At 48.4% G+C, this 24,649-nt stretch overlaps 1 protein-coding gene and 2 non-coding genes across 4 annotated transcripts in view; all 3 read left to right on the top strand.

Annotated features, from left to right (window-relative positions):
• Nucleotides 1-24,649, top strand: part of LOC134957493 (armadillo-like helical domain containing protein 1) — a 468,225-nt gene that overhangs the window by 437,399 nt on the left and 6,177 nt on the right. For both annotated transcript variants that reach the window (XM_063939460.1, XM_063939461.1), the window contains exon 7: nt 24,308-24,430. In XM_063939460.1, coding sequence (XP_063795530.1) covers nt 24,308-24,430 — 123 coding nt within the window. The remainder of the gene's footprint in view (nt 1-24,307; nt 24,431-24,649) is intronic.
• LOC134959303 (U5 spliceosomal RNA) lies at nt 6,256-6,370 on the top strand. The gene has a single exon (XR_010187352.1). It is a non-coding gene; the product is annotated as a U5 spliceosomal RNA (small nuclear RNA).
• Nucleotides 13,718-13,832, top strand: LOC134959310 (U5 spliceosomal RNA). The gene has a single exon (XR_010187358.1). It is a non-coding gene; the product is annotated as a U5 spliceosomal RNA (small nuclear RNA).

Below are 24,649 nucleotides of genomic sequence, written 5' to 3'. Positions count from 1 at the left end.
CATTCCACTAGGAAGGTGGGCTCTTCTTGGGCGGCTGCCCGAGGGGTCTCGGCATTACAGCTTTGCCGAGCGGCTACTTGGTCAGGTTCAAACACCTTTGCAAAGTTCTACAAGTTTGATACCCTGGCTGAGGAGGACCTTGTGTTTGCTCATTCGGTGCTGCAGAGTCATCCGCACTCTCCCGCCCGTTTGGGAGCTTCGGTATAATCCCCATGGTCCTTACGGAGTCCCCAACATCCACTAGGACGTTAGAGAAAATAAGATTTTACTTACCGGTAAATCTATTTCTCGTAGTCCGTAGTGGATGCTGGGCGCTCATCCCAAGTGCGGACTTCTTCTGCAATACTTGTATATAGTTATTGCTTAAATAAGGATTATGTTATGGTTGCATCAGGGTTATCTGATGCTCTGTTGTTCATGCTGTTAACTGGGTAAGTTTATCACGAGTTATACGGTGTGATTGGTGTGGCTGGTATGAGTCTTACCCTGGATTCCAAAATCCTTTCCTTGTACTGTCAGCTCTTCCGGGCACAGTTTCCTTAACTGAGGTCTGGAGGAGGGACATAGAGGGAGGAGCCAGTGCACACCAGTATTCCTAATTCTTTCTTAGAGTGCCCTGTCTCCTGCGGAGCCCGTCTATTCCCCATGGTCCTTACGGAGTCCCCAGCATCCACTACGGACTACGAGAAATAGATTTACCGGTAAGTAAAATCTTATTTTTTAAGGCACATACAATGATTTGTTAATACCACATGCATTGTGATTGTTAAATCAATTCTGCAGACATGCTATATTAATAGAATTGATCTAAAATTTCTGATGCGCAGTGGGTCTATTGCCGTTTCATTGTGTGTCTTTCTACTGCATAAGTAGGCACAGGGCCATTTTAACATATAGGCTGACTGGGCAGCTGCCCAGGGCCCTACAATTCTTGGGGCGCTTTTGTGCATGGGTAGGGGACATTTGTCCCCATGGCCGGTGCCTCCTGAGTTTCATGTGAGGCAGGTAGAGAAGCGGCCCAGCTGCTCTAATTATGAATTACACAGAGCAGCTAGACAGCAATCTCTACCTGGCTATTAGCATGCTGATTGGTGGATGGCTGGAGCAATCTACCAATCAGAGTGCTTACAGCCATTCACTGTGTGGCAGCATGTGGAGAGACGGCGCAGGATTGCAGGGTGGATAAGTTATTATTTTAATGTATTTATGTGATCGGATTGAAAGGGGGTCCCAGTGCATTGCTTTGCCGAGGACCTGCAATGCTGTTAAGATGGCCTTGATAGGCAACCTATGAGTCTTCAGCTGCTGTGGAACTACATGTACCAGCTAAAGGCCTGCAGGGACATAACATCAAGCAGAATTTACGTTTCTGCTACACCTAGAGCAGCATGTGGGCACAATCCTATAAAACAAGCTGCCTCCCACATCTTTGGAGTTGTTGCCGTTATAGGCCTGCGGGACAGATGGTGCCATTTGCAATGTTGTGGAAATTCTGGCAACAGCACCTCCTCTCGCCCCATCTCAGCCTGGACTCGCAGATTCTTGTATGCGGCACTATGGGGCTGCAGGCAGCAAATAATAATCTGCTAATCCGGGCCATATCTGGATATGCCATAAATGCGACATGTGGCTGTACTCATTTCTGCTGCATCCCTAAGGCAGAACTTTTAATAATTATTATTATTTATTTTATTTTAATTATTTATTGCTCGGATTATGAAATGTTCAACTCTAGAGCAAGGGAACACAGCGATTGCTGCACCTTGGGGACTTTTTTTGTTGACATTCTAGTTATGCTGACATTTTATCAGTATTATAATGAATGTTGACATTACAACCATGTCGATATTATGTCAGCAAAATGTACCAAACCCCAGCAGTTATTGTGGATATTGATTCATCTATAGTCTTATCAATTTCACTGAAATAGTGAGATGTGGAGAAATATAGTGGAATAGGTTCAGGAGCCAAGTGGTTAATCAGCGTCTCAGCAACTTTTTGCAATGATATTTGCCATTATAGGTTATTAGTTACAGCAGAAAGGAGCCTGGCGGCCCTACAAGCACGTGCCCATCTGCAGAACCGGTAACTGTGCGGGTATACGTACAGGATCCCGGCAGCCGGAATACCGACGCAGAGATCCCAACAGCTGCCAGAACATTGGCGCCGGAATCCCGATCAAGTCAGCATTGGTATCTTTAAGGTAAGTATAGCCGGGAGGGTTATGTTTAGGCTGCAGAAAAGGGGAGGGGTTAGGCTACACAGAGTGGAAGTTGGGTGGGGGTGGGGGGCTTGGGTAATGCACCACCGGCGGAGGGTTAGGTTTAGACACTACGGGGGAGGTTAGAGTTAGGCTGTGTTAAGGGAAGATTAGGGGGGAGGTGGAATCAGGGTTGGACTGGCCCACAGGGGTACAGGGGAGACCCCCAGTAGGCCTCACTTCTTGGGGCCCCCACCCCCTCCTTTATGGATTAGGTTTATGACTATGTTCTTGAATTATACATTATAAATATGTTACCTAATACTGCACAGGACTATGGTTTATTGTCTACGGTGTATTGCTGTTATTAATCTGCTACATTATCATGCATGCACTAACAGAATTTACTAAATATTTTATCAAAGCTCCCAGCCAATGCACTCTCTGATGGTTAAGAAAACAAATATGGTGGCTGGCCACACCCCCTCTGGAGACTGGCCACACCCCTAAATATGGGTCTCTACCACTGTGTTTCCCGACACTAGGTGGAATACTTACCTCACCGCTGTTGGGATCGCGACCATCGTGATGCCGGTGTTGGTATTGTGACTGCCGACATACTGTCCGCTGGGATCACATACCGATCCCACTGTGTGAGCACATGTGTATATGGTACTTGTGAGGTGTAATATAGCACCATCCGTAGGTAGTTCAATAAAACTTGCAGGTGGTATGTCTACATTGTCACTGGTCAGTTGTTTGAGACCGTACCCGCTGTCCTGGATTCCTGGGCTGGAACTGTTGGGGAGACAGAAGTCGCTGATATGCTGCACCATGTCGCCCACCCCTAGCTACTTGGGAGAGACCTAATACCCCTACCAAGAGCCGCACACCTGTGTCTGGTCATTCAGAAATGCAGGTTGCTCTATAAATAAAGTCTAAATGCTATACAAATTGCTATATCATATTTAACCCCTGATAGATTACATAGGCCCCCTTACTTACCCTACTATTTACCCTACCTGCTATAGAGTATTCCAGTTTAATTTGTGTAAATATAGTAAATCACTTCGAATCAGATCTACACTTGGAAATAAAAACTAACAATTAAGAGCAGCGCTTAATCAATCAATATACTGATCAGGGTGCAAAGATTTTGGGGGTGCCTGCTGTGTGATCACCCGCTGCACCACGGGACCTAGCCGTTCCTGCTGGATAGCTGGGTGACAGCTGCCAAGGAGTCAGGGAACCATTTTCATGGAGATCACCTTCAGGGACCATGTATAAACCACTTGTTTTGCCCATCTCAGAGGCTCCTCACTCTCACCACCTGCTGCCCAGTCTGAGGATGTGATCAGGGCTGTTCCGCTGGATTTAGACTGCGTGTGCTGGGTGAGGGGTTACTTGCTGGGGGAGCCTCCTGTCGTTCTCAGTATTGCTGATCTTTCCACGATCAAGACCATTCAGGACTAATGTCCCAGAAGAACAGGGCCACCCACGTGTGCGCCGAGCTGTGACCCTGCTGTGCTGCCAATGGACAATAGGTATTATGTTATAACACTGTGAAACATTTCTCTATGAATATCAACATTTGACAGACCGTTACCAAGTGGCTGTACTGTATACCTATGAAATATATCTATATATACATATATATATCTATATATATATATATATATATATATTTTTTTTTATTATTATTATTTTTTTTTTGGGGGGGGGGGATAGCTTGGGATCCTATTTTTAATCCTTATTTTGCTCTCATTGGGGCATATTCATCATAAGTAATGGGCCTGTTCCTTGTGCATTATTAGGGGCCGGATGGAGCCACCTAATATTTAGCGTTTTCTGTCTTTGCCTACTGGAACCTATGAAGATGGCATTGCTTCCTATGGAAAGAAGAAGCGCCAGAATCCGATCTTATACCTCCTCCCCTACCCGCCCGCTGTGTACATGAACTCGGGTCACACATGCGCACAGCGGCATTACTGCATGTGTTAGGGTTTGTGAGAACGGCTGCTTTTCCGTGCAAATGTCGCTGCTTCGGAGAAATCTTTATTTTCTCTAGTCAGTCGGTATCCGACACTGCAACGTGCTGCGACTCCGATACTCAAATATCGGGGTATTTGGGGTCATTTTGATTATGCCCCATTGTGTAATACACTCACACTACATCCTATGGCTTTGGTTTTATATTCCACTGTGTTCCTGTACAGGGTGGGATGTACTAATGGGACAATGCAGTAAAAACCCGGGTTTGGGGGTTTTGCAGCATTTCCCGTATACACTAATCCCTCGGCCACCAGGATTCCGATGCAGAACGATAATGTCGGCAAAAGCCGATGTTACCCTATAGAAGCTTATGGGCTTCACTCCGCATCGGATGCTGTCAGAGGGAACCGATCGGATCCTTCCTAGCATGCCCCGCGACCACCGCGTCTCTGCGCATGCGCAGATGGACTCCCAGGTCATAAACCCGGAGGTCCAGGGAAGGGAGCACATCATGAAGGACCGCTCTTATTGGGAGAGCTGTCCTTCACAATACCAACCACATATGTTAGTGCATAGGAGATTGGTATCGATGCGATGTGTGGTGGGACGTACACCCCAGGGTTAGTACATCCCGCCCACAATCTTTATAATATATATGTAAAAGTGCAATAAATAAAATTAATTAATGAACATTGGTGATAGGAGTCAATCATTTTCTTTTAATGCATATCTAATATTTTTATTTTCTTTACTGTATCTGGAAAGCAACACCTTTGGATCTCTTACTTCTCTGGCTAATAGCAAGAAAGGCATCGGCGCTATGTAACACGACGCAGCCTCCGCACACACAAACCCACCCACACTCTTCCTTTCCATGGCAACTCGCACCAGTATGTGTGACCGTTCTGTGACACCAGCAAATGTTCTGTAGCAGCGAGTGCACCCACACGCGGAGGCTGGGGGTCCCACACGTGGAGGCTGCAGGCCCCATACGCGGAGGCTGGGGGCCCCACACACGGAGGCTGGGGGTCCCACACACGGAAGCTGCGGGCCCCACACACGGAGGCTGCCCACACACAGTCTGCGGGCCCCACACATGGAGGCTCTGGGTCCCACACACGGAGGCTGCGGGCCCCATACGCGGAGGCTGGGGGCCCCACACACGGAGGCTGGGGGTCCCACACACGGAGGCTGCGGGCCCCCCACACGGAGGCTGCGGGCAGCTCCTACCCAGGGGAAATGTACAGTATAAGGGGGAATGTATCAAGCTCTTATCTTTTTGTCTGTTTTGAAACTGGTGCTCATGCCAGCCCCAGGTGTATTATCCTGTGTTCGTAGGCTCTGAACTAAAATTGCCGCTGTGTGAGGAGGTTTAAGATTCCCTACAATGCATAGTGTTCATGGGAAACCGCCAGATGTCATTTTGAAAGGTAAAAAATCCCTTCCCAATGTCCCTGACCCCAAAGTTGGAGGCAGTAGTCTTCAGACCAGTAGCGGTCCCCACCCAGGGGTGCCTCGCGGCTTCATATTAGCATCCAGAATCTTTCCTGGCTTGAGACTCAGAGCCCAGATTTAAATAAGACGAGATATGAGTAATAATAATATAAAGTTGGCATTATGTATTGTTACAAATAAAGTGCACTTTTTCCCTGCACCTTTATGGCTACTACCTGTGCTGCATTTTATTTAATATTAATGTACAAGTGTCATGTTCCTATCTGTGAGGGGATTGACAGTGACACCCAACAAACTTGCAGCAGCTCTGCACTGCCACTAGCTGGCGCTGTAGGTGTAACAAATTAATCTCTTTACCGCACAGTGCATTGAGCTGAAGCCTTTGAGGCTGTTGTGGCTCATTTGCATACCCATGATGCACCACGGATATCGGGGCACGTCTCTTCTTATATTAATTGTTATAATTCTTTGAAGGTCAAAGAAAATCCTGATGTGAGACAGGTCTGATTGTATCTTATAGTCTGGGAGACAGTGACAGTAGAGTGAGCTCTCCATGAGTGTGACAGACTCCGCTCCCGACTGGGCTGGTGCTTGTCGCTGCTTTCAGTATACTCTGGTTTCTCTTCAGATCGAATAAATCTTTCGCCTTTTACTAAAGATTTCCGTGGAGAGGAACAACCATGAGTTTCATACAATTTTTTGATGCCCGGCTGCTGCTGGGCTTGTTCACTGGTGAAGAATAGAATTATCATAGAAGAGAAGTGAGCAGTATGTGTGAAAGATATGTTTGTTTATTGTGATCTAGTAATGTTCTATAAGCAAAGTTCTGCTGCTGCTGGGTTGTGGATTAGTTTCTGTAGCAGGGAAGCAGTGAGATTGTCATTATCAAATATTTCTAGAATTTTATACTGTGCTCTTTTTGTTGTTTTCCTCACAATGAAATGATCTGTAGTCCTGCGGCAGCAGTATTACTGCTACTAATTACTGTGGTGCTGTATTCCAAGTGTATATTAGAGATGCTATATGGCTGCAGAGATGAAGTGAGTGCAGAAATATGAAATTAAACGCATTTACTGCTGTTTACCGATTAGTGACGGCCATCGATATCTGATGATTACAGAACAGTAGGATTTTATGCCCGATGTATTGTGATATTTTTGAATACATTCTAAAGACCTGCGATATTCTTACCTGCTTTTCTCGCTCCACTATGCATGAATTTGCGCAATCCTTTCCTAACGCCATAACAGCACATGTGGCAAAAATATTGATCACAGAGAAGATCAATGTTATTTTCCTGGTCTTCTACTGAATGCAGATATGGCAATCCCACGCTGATCCCAAAGATCGATGCGGGACCGCCAATTGGCTGTGCCTATTTGCGATATTCTCATGTTTCCAGCCCGCTGTGTGAGCCTTCTGCCATGAGGCTGCTGCCATTTCATTGTATGTTTTACTCCGTAAGTAGTAACCTGTGCGTATCCAGCTGCTGCGGAACTACATGTCCCAGCATGTTCTATCAGCTGTAGTTCTGCAGGGACATTGCAGTAAGTGCAGCATCAGAGTAGGGATAGATATCGGAAGCCCAGCATCAAATGATGGCTGGGCTTCTGCCATTGAAACTTTCAATGGGATGGTAACTAACCATCACATCAAAAGAATTTGATGGAAAAAAGTATTCATTTGACTTGTGCATGCGCAAAAGCAACCCATGGCCGTTCCAGATGTTATACAGCTGAATTCAGCTGCATTTTAACATCGGGTGGCTATCACATCCACACCATTCGATGGTGGCTACCATCGGAAAGCCACCATCGAATGGTGAAAACACTTACATTGGAAGAAAAACATTGATTTTTGCAAACCATCGGAAACTGATGTCCATCGCCTACAAGTTACCTGTCCACCAAGTATCATTAAAAAAATATATATATTTTAAGTTGAATTAATTTTCAAACATCTTGTTTGAAATTGTCTGTTCCATATATTTATATTAAAAACTCTTAAACATGGCATCTCTAAAGGTGCATACACACGGAGAGATTTTGACTAACTTTTCCCTTGAACTGGCAGTAGGAGATTTTGACTAACTTTACCAGAGATTTTGTCTAACTATGCAAGAGATTTTGGCTATGGGAGATTTTGGCTATGGGAGATTTTGACTATCTCATTTAAATAAGGGGATGAGTGTCATATATAGGACGATTTTACAGGGTGGCTGGTATTTAAATAGCTAAAAGTTAAAAAAATAATTTGCGTGGGGTCCCCCCTCCTATGTAAAACCAGCCTCGGGCTCTTTGAGCCAGTCCTGGTTGTTAAAATACAGAGGAAAAAATTAGTAGGGTTCCCCCATATTTAGACAACCTGCGTCCGGTCCTGGTTTAAAAAATACGGGGGACAAAAGACATAGGGGTCCCCCGTATTTTTAAAACCAGCACCGGGCTCCACTAGCCAGGGAGATAATGCCACAGCCGGGGGACACTTTTATATTGGTCCCTGCGGCCGTGCCATTACCCCCCCAACTAGTCACCCCTGGCCGGGGTACACTGGAGGAGTGAGGACCCCTTAAATCAAGGGGTCCCCCCTCCAGCCACCCAAGGGCCAGGGGTGAAGCCCGAGGCTGTCCCCCCCATCCGTGGGCGGTGGATGGGAGGCTGATAGCCTTTCAATAGTAATATTGTTCTTTACAGGTGGCCTACAGGTCCCAGCAAGCCTGCCCCAGCATGCTGGCACTTGGAGAACCACAAGTTCCAGCATGCCCGGACATAAAGGGCCCACTGGCACCTGTACTCCACCTGTAAAGAAAATATTGGAAAAAAACCACGACACGTTCTTTAAAAAATCCTTTATTAAACTGGGTCTTCACCTGGGAGGCGGCGGCCTTTAAGCTCTTTTGCATGGCCGCCGCCTTCCCAGGGCTTCCGGCGTCTTCACCTGGGGGGGCGCCACCTCCCCAGGGCTTCTGGGGTCTTGCTCCGGCGTCTTCACCTGGTGGGCGGCAGCTGCTAAGCTCTTTTGCATAGCCGCCGCCCATCCAGGACTTCCACGACGTCTTCACCTGGGAGGCGGCGGCCTTTAAGCTCTTTTGCATGGCCGCCGCCTTCCCAGGACTTCCAGCATCTTCACCTGGTGGGCGGCGGCCGCTAAGCTCTTTTGCATAGCCGCCGCCCATCCAGGACTTCCACGGCGTCTTCAGTCTTCAGGAGCTCTTCTCCGCTCCTCCTCCGCCGTCGGACTGAAAGCCGCTGCCTCGCGCTGACTTATATAAGTCAGCGGGAGGGGGCGGGGCGATGACGCGGCGAGCCGTGATTGGCTCGCGGCGGCCATCTTGAATTTCAAAAATGACGCTGAGGCGCCATTTTTGAAACTGGTACCGCTCCGCTGCCAAACTCTGCAAGATAAAGGTAAATTTCCCCCGCCCGCACCGCCGCCGCCCGCACCACCGCCTCAACCCGCCGCCGCCCACACCGCCACCGCAACCCGCCGCCGCCCACACTGCCACCCGCCGCCGCCCGCACCGCCGCCACCACCCGCCGCCGCCCGCACCACCGCCAACATCGCTATCGCTGGGAAAAATCGCTGGCCTCTAGCGATTTTAACTAACTTTCCCAGCGACATAGCCAAAATTGACTTGCCTGCACTGACTATTTTTCCCAGCGATAGCGACCTGGCGGGGACGCGCATCGCTATCGCTGCCTGTGTACACACGGAGCGATCTGCACTAACTTTCTGAGCGATTTTGACTATATAGTCAAAATCGCTCAGTTATATCGCTCCGTGTGTATGCACCTTTAGTCATATAACTTGTCTTATAGAATGTCTACAGGAATCATCTAATATTATTGCAGCTGATTTCCTTCCAGAGTATTTATTATAAGTGTCTGTCTGTTCATACCCAGTCTTCTTGTATTAATGTTTGTCCTCTACTGCAGTGGTAACTAAACTTTTTGGAATCACGGCGTCCTGGAGTATCGGAATTGTTTTAAACGGCACCCCTAGGCCAAATGTTTCTTTTTGAGAAATTTCAAAAGAAATATTAAATGAAGTAAATTGTGTTTATATGTCATCCTTAGGTTCAGTTGTGCGGTGAGGGACAATATGCACTTCTGTTCGTCCACATATTGTATGATTGGCAGCCATCAGCTGCATTGACCATAAATAATTTGAATTGGTCCTGGACCACCAATCCAAGACACCATGCAAGTGTCCTGAGGCACCCCAGGGTGCCAGCGCCGGGCTGACGCATACACAGGCTACGCAGCCTCGTAGAGCGCTGGACAGTGGAGGGTGCCACTGCTGACAGTGAGTGGGTCACTGTCACTCACTGTACAGCGCCGCGGCTGCCTGCCAGATCCCAGCGGCTCCATGGTGACTGTCCTCCTCCTCCTCCGCCCGGCCCTCCTGCCCGCCTGCCTGCCAGATCCCAGCGGCTCCATGGTGAGGTCCTCTTCCGCCTGGCCCTCCCACCCGCCAGATCCCAGCGGCTCCATGGTGACGGTCCTCCTCCACCCGGCCCTCCTGCCCGCCAGAACCCAGCGGCTCCATGGTGACGGTCCTCCTCCGCCCAGCCCTCCTGCCCGCCCGCCAGATCCCAGTGGCTCCATGGTGACGGTCCTCCTCCCGCCCGCCTGCCCGCCAGATCCCAGCGGCTCCATGGTGACAGTCCTCCTCTGCCCGGCCCAGCCTTCCCATCCTGTGGCTCACACAAGAAGAAGGTTAGAGGAGTCTGTGGGAAGAGAACATAGGGAGATGACCTGCTGGGGGACACAAAGCCAGAGAGCTGCAGGAAGGACATGGGCAGGGGGCTGGTGCAGGGATACAGGGTCAGGGAATTGGTACAGGGACACAGGAGCTGATAGCTGGACATGACAGCATACGTGTGTGTGGGGTATGGGTCGTTGGGTCGATTGTTTGCAAAATATCAGCTGTATGGACACTATATGTAATCTCAATGCTGACAGTTCACTGGACGTCGGCGTACAATACAGCGCGCTAACCGGGCAGCAGCTGATGTGACTGATGCAGATGAAGTCTGCCCACCAGGCACACACAGGGTTGCTGTCGTTAGATCGACATGCATTGGGTCGACCGCTAAAGGTCAACATGGTCTAGGCTGATAGGGTCGTTAGGTCGACATGTGCAATGTCGACATGTCAAAATGTCGACATGGTTTTTTTAACTGTTTTTGGTGTTATTTTTCTCGTACAGTGACGGTGATCCCCAATTAGTGCACCGCATCCACTCGCATGGCTCGCTTCGCTCATCATGCTTCAGGCAAGGTGCCGCGCTCCGCTACCGCTGCGCTCGGCACAGATCACCGTTCCCATTAGTAGTCTACGTGGATCATAAAGTATGAAAGAGGTCAAAAAATTAAAAAAATGGTGAAAAACCTTTTGACCTGTCGACCTTGCACATGTCGACCTAATGAACCTGTCGACCTAGACACCATGTCGACCTAGTGCATGTTGACCTTTAGTGGTCGACCCAATGCATGTCGACCTAATGCATGTCGACCTAACGACAGCAACCCTGTGTGTGCCTGGTGGGCAGACTTCATCTGCATCAGTCACATCAGCTGCTGCCCGGTTAGCGCGCTGTATTGTACGCCGACGTCCAGTGAGCGGTGAGAAGGTGTTTGTGGGGGTCAACTGACCGTTTTCTAGGAGTGTTTGGAAAAACGCAGGCGTGTCCAAACGTTTGCATGGCGGGTGTCTGACGTCAATTCCAGGACCGGACAGGCTGAAGTGATCGCAGCGGCTGAGTAAGTCCAGAGCTACTCAGAAACTGCACAAAATGTTTTTGCTGCGCTCGGCTGCACAGTTTGGTCATAAACCCAGAGGTCCAGGGACGGGAGCTGATCACGAAGGAAGTCTCTTATCGGGAGAGCTGTCCTTCACAATACCAACCGCATATGTTAGTGCATATGAGATTGGTATCGATGCGATGTGTGGTGGAATGTACACCCCAGGGTTAGTACATCCCGCCCACAATCTTGATAATATATATGTTAAAGGCCAATAAATAAAATGAATTAATGAACATTGGTGATAGGATTCAATAATTTTCTTTTAATGCATATCTAATATTTTTATTTTCTTTACTGTATCAAGAAAGAAACACCTTTGGCTCTCTTACTTCTCTGGCTAATAGCAAGAAAGGCATCGGCGCTATGTAACACGACGCAGCCTCCGCACACACAAACCCACCCACACTCTTCCTTTCCATGTTACCTCGCACCAGTATGTTACCCACCCACACGCTTCCTTTCCATGTTACCTCGCACCAGTATGTTACCCACCCACACTCTTCCTTTCCGTGGTAACTCGCACCAGTATGTTACCCACCCACACTCTTCCTTTCCGTGGTAACTCGCACCAGTATGTTACCCACCCACACTCTTCCTTTCCGTGGTAACTCGCACCAGTATGTTACCCACCCACACTCTTCCTTTCCATGTTACCTCGCACCAGTATGTTACCCACCCACACTCTTCCTTTCCGTGTTACCTCGCACCAGTATGTTACCCACCCACACTCTTCCTTTCCATGTTACCTCGCACCAGTATGTTACCCACCCACACTCTTCCTTTCCGTGGTAACTCGCACCAGTATGTTACCCACCCACACTCTTCCTTTCCATGTTACCTCGCACCAGTATGTTACCCACCCACACTCTTCCTTTCCATGTTACCTCGCACCAGTATGTTACCCACCCACACTCTTCCTTTCCATGTTACCTCGCACCAGTATGTGTGACCGTTCTGTGACACCAGCAAATGTCCTGTAGCAGCGAGTGCACCCATACACGGAGGCTGGGGGCCCCACACACGGAGGTTGCCCATACACGGAGGCTGGGGGCCCCACACACGGAGGCTGCGGGCCCCACACACGGAGGCTGGGGGCACCACACACGGAGGCTGCAGGCAGCTCCTACCCAGGGGAAATGTACAGTATAAGGGAGAATGTATCAAGCTCTTTTTGTCCGTTTTGAAACTGCTGCTCATCGCCAGCCGCCAGGTGTATTATCCTGTGTTCGTAGGGTCTGAACTCAAATTGCCGCTGTGTGAGGAGGTTTAAGATTCCCTACAACGCATAGTGTTCAGGGGAAACCGCCAGATGTCATTTTGAAAGGAAAAAATCCCTTCCCAATGTCCCTGACCCCAAAGTTGTAAGGCTCCTTAAGGGGCAGTAGTCTTCAGACCAGTGGGGTCCCTACACAGGGGTGGTATTCGGTATGCCAGCTATTGGGATCCCAGTGCTCAGTATACCGACGCCGAAATCCTGACACATGGCATACCGACAACTATTCTCCCTCTTGGGGGTGTACGACCCCCCTGGAGAGAGAATAAATAGCGTGGCGCCACCATGCCCACAGCGTGGCGAGCGCACTGAGCCCACAAGGGGTTCATTTGCGTTCGCCCTGCTGCCGGCATGCCGGCGGTTGGGATCCTAATGCCGGTATGCTGAGCGCCAGGAACCCGACCGCCGGCATAACATACTACACCCCTACACAGGGGTCCCTCGCAGCTTCACGTTAACATCCGGAATCTCTCCTGTCTTGAGACTCAGAGCCCAGATTTAAATAAGATGAGATATGAGTAATAATAATATAAAGTTGGCATTATGTATTGTTACAAATAAAGTTCTTTTTTTCCCTGCACCTTTATGTCTGCTACCTGTGCTGCATTTTGTTTAATATTAATGTATAAGTGTCATGTTCCTATCTGTGAGGGGATTGACAGTGACACCCAACAAACTTGCAGCAGCTCTGCACTGCCACTAGCTGGCGCTGTAGGTGTAACGGAAATTAATCTCTTTACCGCACAGTGCATTAAGCTGAAGCCTTTGCAGCTGCTGTGGCCTATTTGCATACCCATGATGCACCACGGATGTCGGGGCACGTCTCTTCTTATATTAATTTTTATAATTCTTTGAAGGTCAAAGAAAATCCTGATGTGATACAGGACTGATTGTATCTTATAGTCTGGGAGACAGTGACAGTAGAGTGAGCTCTCCATGAGTGTGATAGACTCCGCTCCCGGCTGGGCTGGTGCTTCGCGCTGTTTATAGTATACTCTGGTTTCTCTTCAGATCGAATAAATCTTTCGCCTTTTACTAAAGATTTCCGTGGAGAGGAACAACCATGAGTTTCATATAATTTTTTGATGCCCGGCTGCTGCTGGGCTTGTTCTCTGGTGAAAAATAGAATTATCATAGAAGAAATGAGCGCAGTAGGTGTGTGGAGTAGTGATGTTATATAAGGAAGGTTCTGTTGCTGCTGGGTTATGGATCACTTTCTATTGCAGGGAAACAGTGAGATACAGGTGTTCTGCTTACAGCATATGATTGGCATTATCAAATATTTCTAGAATTTTATACTGTGCTCTTTTTGTTGTTGTTCCCCCCATCCCCCCCTCACAATGAAATGATCTGTAGTCCTGCGGCAGCAGTATTACTACTACTAATTACTGTGGCGCTGTATTCCAAGTGTATATTCGAGATGCTATATGGCTGCAGAGATGTAGTGAGGCTAGATTCAAGTGGCCTAAGGGACCCTTTACGTCAGGGGAGGAGCCACAACACAAGGGCGAGTAATCCGGTGGCGAGCGGAGCGAGCCCGAAGCGTGGCGAGCCTGCGAGGGTACATTTTGGTTACCCTGTTCGCCCGTGGCTCCGCCCCCTGGTGATGTCAGAGGTCCCTTACCCCACTTCGATTTAGAACCAACCATGAAGTGAGTGTAGAAATATGAAATTAAATGCACTTACTGCTGTTTACCAATTAGCGATGGCCATCAATATCTGATGATTGCAAAACAAGAAGATTTTATCCCAGATGCATTTTTTTTTTTCTTTTTAAATAAATTCTAAAGACCTGTGATATTCTTACCTGCTTCCTGGCTTTTCTCGCTCCACTACGCATGCATTTGCGCAATCCTTTCCTAACGTCATAACAGCACGTGTGGCAAATATAACGATCACAGAGAAGATCAATGTTATTTTCCTGGTCTTCTACTGCATTGAATGCAGATATGGCAATCCCACGCTGATCCCAAAGATCGATGGTGGACCGCCAATTGCCTGTGCCTATTTGCAATATTCTCATACCCACTGCGTTTGGCCGCATTTCCAGCACCATTGAGGTTTTCCCAATGCTTCTTTCCTCATTTAATATGTTTAACACATTGATGTCATTGGCATGGCCTCCCGAATGTAAGTAAAACTACCGAGTAACAAATAGCAATCAGACGCATCTCTATTTTCAATCTGTCCTGTTTCCGCACAGCACCTGACATTTCCAGCCGGCTGTGTGAGCCTTCTGCCATTTCATTGTGTGTTCTGCTCCATAAGTAGTAACCTGTGCGTCGCCAGCTGCTGCGAACTACATGTCCCAGCATGTTCTATCAGCTGTAGGCCTGCAGGGACATTGCAGTAGGTGGAGCATATGGCCACACTCAATCCGGTTGTGCCTTTAGACAAATCGCCGCTTTCAATTCAGTTGCAAAACTGTACTTTTTGGAAAATCAGAAGCTATTACATTTGGCCCCTTGATTCTGATATATCATGTGCCATCAGAGTAGGGATGGACATCGGAAGCATGTGCAAAAGCAACCCATGGCCATTCCAGATGTTATACAGCTGAATTCAGCTGTATTTTAACATAGGATGGCCATCACATCCACACCATTAGATGATGGCTGCCATCGAATGGTGAAAACACTAACATTGGAAGAAAAACATTGATGGTTGCAAACCATCAGAAACAGATGTCCATCACCTACAAGTTACCTGTCAACCAAGTTTCATAAAATTCAGGGTTTTTTTCTTTTAAGTTGAATTACTTTTCAAACATCTTGTTTGAAATTGTCTGTTCCATATATTTATATTCAAAACTGTTAAACATGGCATCTCTCTGAATAAACTTGTCTTAGAGAAGGTCTACAACCAGTGTGCCGCGACCAGTTGCAAGGTGTGCCGTGGAGCCAGAGCAGCTTCCTGCACCTTCAGAGTGAATTGTTGGCCCGGGCTCTTCTTAGAGGATCATTCGTGCTCTGGCCGTGACCTGTGCCTTGGTGACGCGGCGGTGTGATATCATAGGTCACGGCCGCCGCGTCTCACCACCCAGCCAGCCCACCCGCCTGCATACACATCTACCAGTTCCTGCCTGCATGCACAGCTTTCCTTGCCCACCCACATCCACACCTGCCCGGCCGCCCACTGCTCAGTATTCACAGCACTCCACTATGAACAACCCCCGCCACTGAGGGACAGGGAGGAGGACAGCTGACCGGTAGGGGCTAATATTTGTTATTTTATTTCTCCTATGGGGAACAATAGGACTTATGTGGGGAGAATAAGGATATATGGGGGGAACAATGTCAATAATTCATGTGGGGAGCAATAGGATTTATATAGGGAGCAATATGATTTATGTGGGGAGCAATGTGATTGTTCTAGGTCGACAGGTCAAAAGGTCGACATGAGTTTTTAATGTTTTTTTGGTGTTGTTTTCTCTGTACAGTGATCGGGAACCCCAATTAGTGCACCGTGTCCCCTCGCTTCGCTCGCCATGCTTCGGGTAAGGTGCCTCGCTCTGCTACCGCTGCGCTCGGTACAGGTTACTATTCCCAATCGTAGACTGCGTGGATCGTTAAGTATGAAAAAGTTCAAAAAAAGAAAAAAAATGTGAAAAACACATGTCGACCTTTTGACCTAGAGCATGTCGACCTAGTTACTGTCGACCAATAGTGGTCGACCTAAACATTGTCGACCTAGAGGCCGGATCCCATCCAAGGCACCCCTGCAAGTGTCCTGAGGCTCCCCAGGGTGCCACGGCACAGATTGAGAACCACTGCCCTACTGTAAAGCCCTGTGGCATATACTGTTGCTATACAAAATGTTATTTCTATGTGATGTCCATTTGTATAATAAAATATTTCTTAATAATTGCATGGTTTGTTAAAGTGTGACAATGGTGACCTCACATCAGAACAATCCACAGTGTTAATAAACAAGTAGAGACATTTTAATAAATATATAACCCAAGCATTGTAGCCCTTATTACATAGATACAGTACAAATTGCCACAGGTGATTATAGAAAGCTGATTTAATTGCAGTTTTGGTTCCACTGTAATGGGCCCTACACACTGGCAGATCCGCCGCCGAGCTGCCCGACGGCGGATATGGCCGAGGGGCGACCCGGCGGTGGGGGGGAGGTGACGGGGGGAGTGAAGTTTCTTCACTCTCCCTGTCACCAGGCGCCATAGCAATGCATGCTAATATGGCCAATCTCGTCCATATTGGCCTGCATGCATAAGCGACAGGGCACCAATGATGAACGAGCGAGGGGCTACGCATCGTTGGTGCCTACACACTGCACGGCGTGCAGTACTATCTGCCAGTGTGTAGGGCCCTTAACATTGCTAAACTTTTCAGGGTCAGTAAAATGGAATTCCCTCTTCCTGGAGGGCACATGCTGGAATTATTCATGAAATCAGAGGCGTAGCCAGAACTTTGCGGGGCCCCATAGCAACATTTTGAAGGGGCACCTACCCAAATACTTCTAGAGACACCTCTCCGCAGCAGTTGCTAATTTTATGCCCGATAATAATGCCCTAGTTAATTTTCTGGACCATAGTAGTGCCTTGGTTTATATTATGCCCCATAGCAGTGATTTAATTCATCTTGTGAACCATAGTAGCGCTCTAATTCACATTGTAGAGCTGCCAGTACACATTATGCCACACAGTATCAATTCACATTATGACATACAGTCAGTGTCGGACTGGGACATGAATGGCCCACCGGGGGGAATACAGTTATAGGGGCCCATACTTAGGGGTGTGGCCAGCCTACAAAGGGGGTGTGGCCAGCCTCCACAGAGGCTTGAAATACACCATAGTTTAGTGCAGTGTAATGCAACATATCTACCATGTATAATACAAGTGCACAGTCTGGAACGTGATCCCTAGAGGAAAGAGTGGGCCCTCAGGCAGTGGGCCAGTGGTTTCCCTGGTACCCCTGTGGGCCAGTCCGATCCTGCATACAGTGTCCCCAGCTCATATTATGGGGGTCATTCTGAGTTGTTCGCTCGCTAGCAGATTTTAGCAGCATTGCACACGCTAGGCCGCCGCCCTCTGGGAGTGTATCTTAGCTTAGCAGAATTGCGAACGAAAGATTAGCAGAATTGCGAATAGAAATTTCTTAGCAGTTTCTGAGTAGCTCGAGACTTACTCCTAACACTGCGATCAGCTCAGCCCGTTTCATTCCTGGTTTGACGTCACAAACACGCCCTGCGTTCGGTCAGCCACTCCCCCGTTTCTCCAGACACTCCTGCTTTTTATCCTGGCACGCCTGCGTTTTTCCGCACACTCCCAGAAAACGGTCAGTTTCCGCCCAGAAACACCCACTTCCTATCAATCACACTCCGATCACTTCAACGATGAAAATTCTTCGTTCGGACGTGAGTAAATCTACTAAGTTTTGTGCTAAAATACTTAGCGCATGCGCACTGCGTACCATGCGCATTTTTGCCTTAATCGCTCCGTTGCGAAAATCGGCAAAGAGCGAACAACTCGGAATGACCCCCAATGCCACACTACAGTACAGTACTTTCACTTCATATTGTGCCACATTTCAGGGCCCCAGTTCATATTATACAACATTATAATTCCCCTCCAGGTAATTTTATACCACATACAATGAACAGGTCCAGGGGCATAACTATATAGATTGCAGGCTCCAAGTTAAATATTTGTAAGTGCCCTTATGTACCACCGAATGATGAAATATATATTTCTCTGACGTCCTAAGTGGATGCTGGGGACTCCGTCAGGACCATGGGGAATAGCGGCTCCGCAGGAGACAGGGCACAAAACTAAAGCTTTAGGATCAGGTGGTGTGTACTGGCTCCTCCCCCTATGACCCTCCTCCAAGCCTCAGTTAGGTTTTTGTGCCCGTCCGAGCAGGGTGCAATCTAGGTGGCTCTCTTAAGGAGCTGCTTAGAAAAAGTTTTTAGGTTTATTATTTTCAGTGAGTCCTGCTGGCAACAGGCTCACTGCATCGAGGGACTTAGGGGAGAGAAGTTCAACTCACCTGCGTGCAGGATGGATTGGCTTCTTAGGCTACTGGACACCATTAGCTCCAGAGGGAGTCGGAACACAGGTCTCACCCTGGGGTTCGTCCCGGAGCCGCGCCGCTGACCCCCCTTGCAGATGCTGAAGATTGAAGGTCCAGAAACCGGCGGCAGAAGGCTCTTCAGTCTTCTTGAAGGTAGCGCACAGCACTGCAGCTGTGCGCCATTGTTTGTCACACACTTCTCACCAACGGTCACGGAGGGTGCAGGGCGCTGCTGGGGGCGCCCTGGGCAGCAATGTAAATACCTTTTATGGCTAAAAAATACATCACATATAGCCCTTGAGGCTATATGGATGTATTTAACCCCTGCCAGATATTACAAACTACGGGAGAAAAGCCCGCCGGAATAGGGGGCGGGGCTTATTCTCCTCAGCACACAGCGCCATTTTCCTGCTCAGCTCCGCTGTGAGGAAGGCTCCCAGGACTCTCCCCTGCACTGCACTACAGAAACAGGGTAAAACAGAGAGGGGGGACACTTTTTATGGCGATATTTTATATATTTAAGCTGCTATAAGGATACAACACTTATATAAGGTTGTTCCCATATATATTATAGCGCTTGGGTGTGTGCTGGCAAACTCTCCCTCTGTCTCCCCAAAGGGCTAGTGGGGTCCTGTCTTCGATAAGAGCATTCCCTGTGTGTCTGCTGTGTGTCGGTACGTGTGTGTCGACATGTATGAGGACGATGTTGGTGTGGAGGCAGAGCAATTGCCGGTAATGGTGATGTCACCCCCTAGGGAGTCGACACCGGAATGGATGGCTTTGTTTATGGAATTACGTGATAATGTCAGCACATTACAAAAATCAGTTGACGACATGAGACGGCCGGAAAACCAGTTGGTACCTGCCCAGGCGTCTCAGACACCGTCAGGGGCTGTAAAACGCCCTTTACCTCAGTCGGTCGACACAGACCCAGACACGGACACTGAATCTAGTGTCGACGGTGAAGAAACAAACGTATTTTCAAGTAGAGCCACACGTTATATGATCACGGCAATGAAGGAGGCTTTGCATATCTCTGATACTGCAAGTACCACAAAAAGGGGTATTATGTGGGGGGTGAAAAAACTACCTGTAGTTTTTCCTGAATCAGAGGAATTGAATGATGTATGTGATGAAGCGTGGGTTAACCCAGATAGAAAAGTGCTAATTTCAAAAAAGTTATTGGCATTATACCCTTTCCCGCCAGAGGTTAGGGCGCGCTGGGAAACACCCCCTAGGGTGGATAAGGCGCTCACACGCTTATCAAAACAAGTGGCGTTACCGTCTCCTGATACGGCCGCCCTCAAGGATCCAGCTGATAGGAGGCTGGAAACTACCCTAAAGAGTATATACACACATACTGGTGTTATACTGCGACCAGCCATCGCCTCAGCCTGGATGTGCAGTGCTGGGGTGGTCTGGTCGGATTCCCTGACTAAAAATATTGATACCCTGGATAGGGACAGTATTTTATTGACTATAGAGTAATTAAAGGATGCTTTTCTTTATATGCGAGATGCTCAGAGGGATATTTGCACTCTGGCATCGAGAGTAAGTGCGATGTCCATATCTGCCAGAAGAAGTTTATGGACGCGACAGTGGTCAGGTGATGCGGATTCCAAACGACATATGGAAGTATTGCCGTATAAAGGGGAGGAATTATTTGGCGTAGGTCTATCGGATCTGGTGGCCACGGCAACTGCCGGAAAATCCACCTTTTTACCTCAGACCCCCTCCCAACAGAAAAAGACACCGTCTTTTCAGCCGCAGTCCTTTCGGTCCTATAAGAACAAGAGGGCAAAAGGACAGTCATATCTGCCCCGGGGCAGAGGAAGGGGTAAGAGAGGGCAGCAAGCAGCCCCTGCCCAGGAACAGAAGCCCTCCCAGGGTTCTGCAAAGCCCTCAGCATGACGCTGGGGCTGTACAAGCGGACTCAGGAGCGGGGGGGGGGGTCGACTCAGGAATTTCAGCGCACAGTGGGCTTGCTCACAGGTGGACCCTTGGATCCTGCAGGTAGTATCTCAGGGTTACAGGTTGGAATTCGAGAAGTCTCCCCCTCGCCGGTTCCTAAAGTCTGCTTTGCCAACGTCTCCCTCAGACAGGGCGACGGTATTGGAAGCCATTCACAAGCTGTTTTCTCAGCAGGTGATAGTCATGGTACCCCTCCTACAACAGGGAAAGGGGTATTACTCCACGCTATTTGTGGTACCGAAGCCGGACGGCTTGGTAAGACCTATTCTAAATCTGAAATCTTTGAACCTGTACATACAAAAATTCAAGTTCAAGATGGAATCACTCAGAGCAGTGATAGCGAATCTGGAAGAAGGGGACTTTATGGTGTCCCTGGACATAAAGGATGCTTACCTGCATGTCCCAATTTGCCCTTCACATCAAGGGTACCTCAGGTTCGTGGTGCAAAACTGTCATTATCAGTTTCAGACGCTGCCGTTTGGATTGTCCACGGCACCTCGGGTCTTTACCAAGGTAATGGCCGAAATGATGATTCTTCTGCGAAGAAGAGGCGTATTAATTATCCCTTACTTGGACGATCTCCTGATAAGGGCAAGGTCCAGAGAACAGCTGGAGGACGGAGTAGCACTAACCCAAGTAGTGCTGCAACAACACGGGTGGATTCTGAATTTTCCAAAATCTCAGTTGACCCCGACAACACGTCTGCTGTTCCTGGGAATGATTCTGGACACGGTTCAGAAAAAGGTGTTTCTTCCGGAGGAGAAAGCCAAGGAGTTATCCGAACTTGTCAGGAACCTCCTAAAACCAGGAAAAGTGTCTGTGCATCAATGCACAAGAGTCCTGGGAAAGATGGTGGCTTCTTACGAAGCAATTCCATTCGGCAGATTCCACGCACGAACTTTTCAGTGGGATCTGCTGGACAAATGGTCCGGATCGCATCTGCAGATGCATCAGCGGATAACCTTATCGCCACGGACAAGGGTGTCTCTTCTGTGGTGGTTGCAGAGTGCTCATCTGTTAGAGGGCCGCAGATTCGGCATACAGGACTGGGTCCTGGTGACCACGGATGCCAGTCTGAGAGGCTGGGGAGCGGTCACACAGGGAAGAAACTTCCAGGGAGTATGGTCAAGCCTGGAGATGTCTCTTCATATAAATATACTGGAGCTAAGAGCAATTTACAATGCTCTAAGCCTGGCAAAACCCCTGCTTCAGGGTCAGCCGGTGTTGATCCAGTCGGACAACATCACGGCAGTCGCCCACGTAAACAGACAGGGCGGCACAAGAAGCAGGAGAGCAATGGCAGAAGCTGCAAGGATTCTTCGCTGGGCGGAAGATCATGTGATAGCACTGTCAGCAGTGTTCATTCCGGGAGTAGACAATTGGGAAGCAGACTTCCTCAGCAGACACGATCTACACCCGGGAGAGTGGGGACTTCATCCAGAAGTCTTCCACATGATTGTGAACCGTTGGGAAAAACCAAAAGGTGGATATGATGGCGTCTCGCCTCAACAAAAAACTGGACAGGTATTGCGCCAGGTCAAGAGACCCTCAGGCAATAGCTGTGGACGCTCTGGTAACACCGTGGGTGTACCAGTCAGTGTATGTGTTTCCTCAGCTGCCTCTCATACCCAAAGTACTGAGAATTATACGGCAAAGGGGAATAAGAACGATACTCGTGGCTCCGGATTGGCCAAGAAGAACTTGGTACCCGGAACTTCAGGAGATGCTCACGGAAAATCCGTGGCCTCTACCTCTAAGACGGGACCTGATTCAGCAGGGACCGTGTCTATTCCAAGACTTACCGCGGCTGCGTTTGACGGCATGGCGGTTGAACGCCGAATTCTAAAGGAAAAAGGCATTCCAGAAGAGGTCATTCCTACACTGGTTAAAGCCAGGAAGGAGGTGACTGCACAACATTATCACCGCATTTGGAGAAAATATGTTGCGTGGTGTGAGGCCAGGAAGGCCCCCACGGAGGAATTTCAACTGGGTCGATTCCTACATTTCCTGCAAACAGGATTGTCTATGGGCCTCAAATTGGGGTCCATTAAGGTTCAAATTTCGGCCCTGTCGATTTTCTTCCAGAAAGAATTGGCTTCAGTTCCTGAAGTCCAGACTTTTGTAAAAGGAGTACTACATATACAGCCCCCGGTTGTGCCCCCAGTGGCTCCGTGGGACCTGAATGTAGTTTTGGATTTTCTCAAATCCCATTGGTTTGAGCCACTCAAATCGGTGGATTTGAAATATCTTACATGGAAAGTAACCATGCTACTGGCCCTGGCTTCAGCCAGGAGAGTATCAGAATTGGCGGCTTTATCGTATAAGAGCCCATATCTGATTTTCCATTCGGACAGGGCAGAACTGCGGACGCGTCCTCAGTTTCTGCCTAAGGTGGTGTCAGCGTTTCACCTGAACCAGCCTATTGTGGTGCCTGCGGCTACTAGCGATTTGGAAGATTCCAAGTTGCTGGACGTTGTCAGGGCATTGAAAATATACATTTCAAGGACGGCTGGAGTCAGAAAATCTGACTCGCTGTTTATACTGTATGCACCCAACAAGCTGGGTGCTCCTGCTTCTAAGCAGACGATTGCTCGTTGGATTTGTAGCACAATTCAACTTGCACATTCTGTGGCAGGCCTGCCACAGCCTAAATCTGTCAAGGCCCATTCCACAAGGAAGGTGGGCTCATCCTGGGCGGCTGCCCGAGGGGTCTCGGCATTACAACTCTGCCGAGCAGCTACGTGGTCGGGGGAGAACACGTTTGTAAAATTCTACAAATTTGATACCCTGGCTAAAGAGGACCTGGAGTTCTCTCATTCGGTGCTGCAGAGTCATCCGCACTCTCCCGCCCGTTTGGGAGCTTTGGTATAATCCCCATGGTCCTGACGGAGTCCCCAGCATCCACTTAGGACGTCAGAGAAAATAAGATTTTACTTACCGATAAATCTATTTCTCGTAGTCCGTAGTGGATGCTGGGCGCCCATCCCAAGTGCGGATTGTCTGCAATACTTGTACATAGTTATTGTTACAAAAAAATCGGGTTGTTATTTGTTGTGAGCCGTCTGTTCAGAGGCTCCTACGTTTGTCATACTGTTAATTGGGTTTAGATCACAAGTTATACGGTGTGATTGGTGTGGCTGGTATGAGTCTTACCCGGGATTCAATATCCTTCCTTATTGTGTACGCTCGTCCGGGCACAGTATCCTAACTGAGGCTTGGAGGAGGGTCATAGGGGGAGGAGCCAGTACACACCACCTGATCCTAAAGCTTTAGTTTTGTGCCCTGTCTCCTGCGGAGCCGCTATTCCCCATGGTCCTGACGGAGTCCCCAGCATCCACTACGGACTACGAGAAATAGATTTATCGGTAAGTAAAATCTTATTATAACACATATAACTTTGACAGGTAAAAGGGGCCCCTCTTAACCCTGGGCCCCATAGCAGCTGCACTGCCTGCACCCATGGTAGCTACGCCCTTGCATGGAATGTGCTATATACTGCTTTATTTTTATGCCAGCCGTGGATAAATGTTGCGTATTTGCGACTGACATGTTTGTGTTTCTATTGGTTACAGCTCTGCAGCTGATAAAAGAGTTGATGAGCACGGAGGTGCGTCCGGCCTTGTTACAGGGACTCGTAGCTCTGCTGAGGCCGTCGCGGAAAGAACATTTTAAGACAAAACCTCAGATCCTAGATGGTGCGTGACCTCTTTCCCGGGATTTGTATCTGCTAAAAGCCACTTTGTGTCAATAATGTAACGTCACTTCTTCTTCTTTTTATAAACCTTTTTTTCTTGAAGCATCACATCACAAGCATCCAATATACAGTATAATTTCAGATGTGAACAATAAGAATATAAAAACAGTTCCATGTCCACAATTACACATAGTAGCATAAGTAATCGTTAACAGAAGTA

This window comes from Pseudophryne corroboree, chromosome 9, assembly GCF_028390025.1.
Source record: "Pseudophryne corroboree isolate aPseCor3 chromosome 9, aPseCor3.hap2, whole genome shotgun sequence".
Taxonomy (NCBI): Eukaryota; Metazoa; Chordata; class Amphibia; order Anura; family Myobatrachidae; genus Pseudophryne; species Pseudophryne corroboree.
The sequence above is the reverse complement of the archived record's forward strand: the minus strand, read 5'-3'. Positions and strand labels throughout refer to the sequence as shown.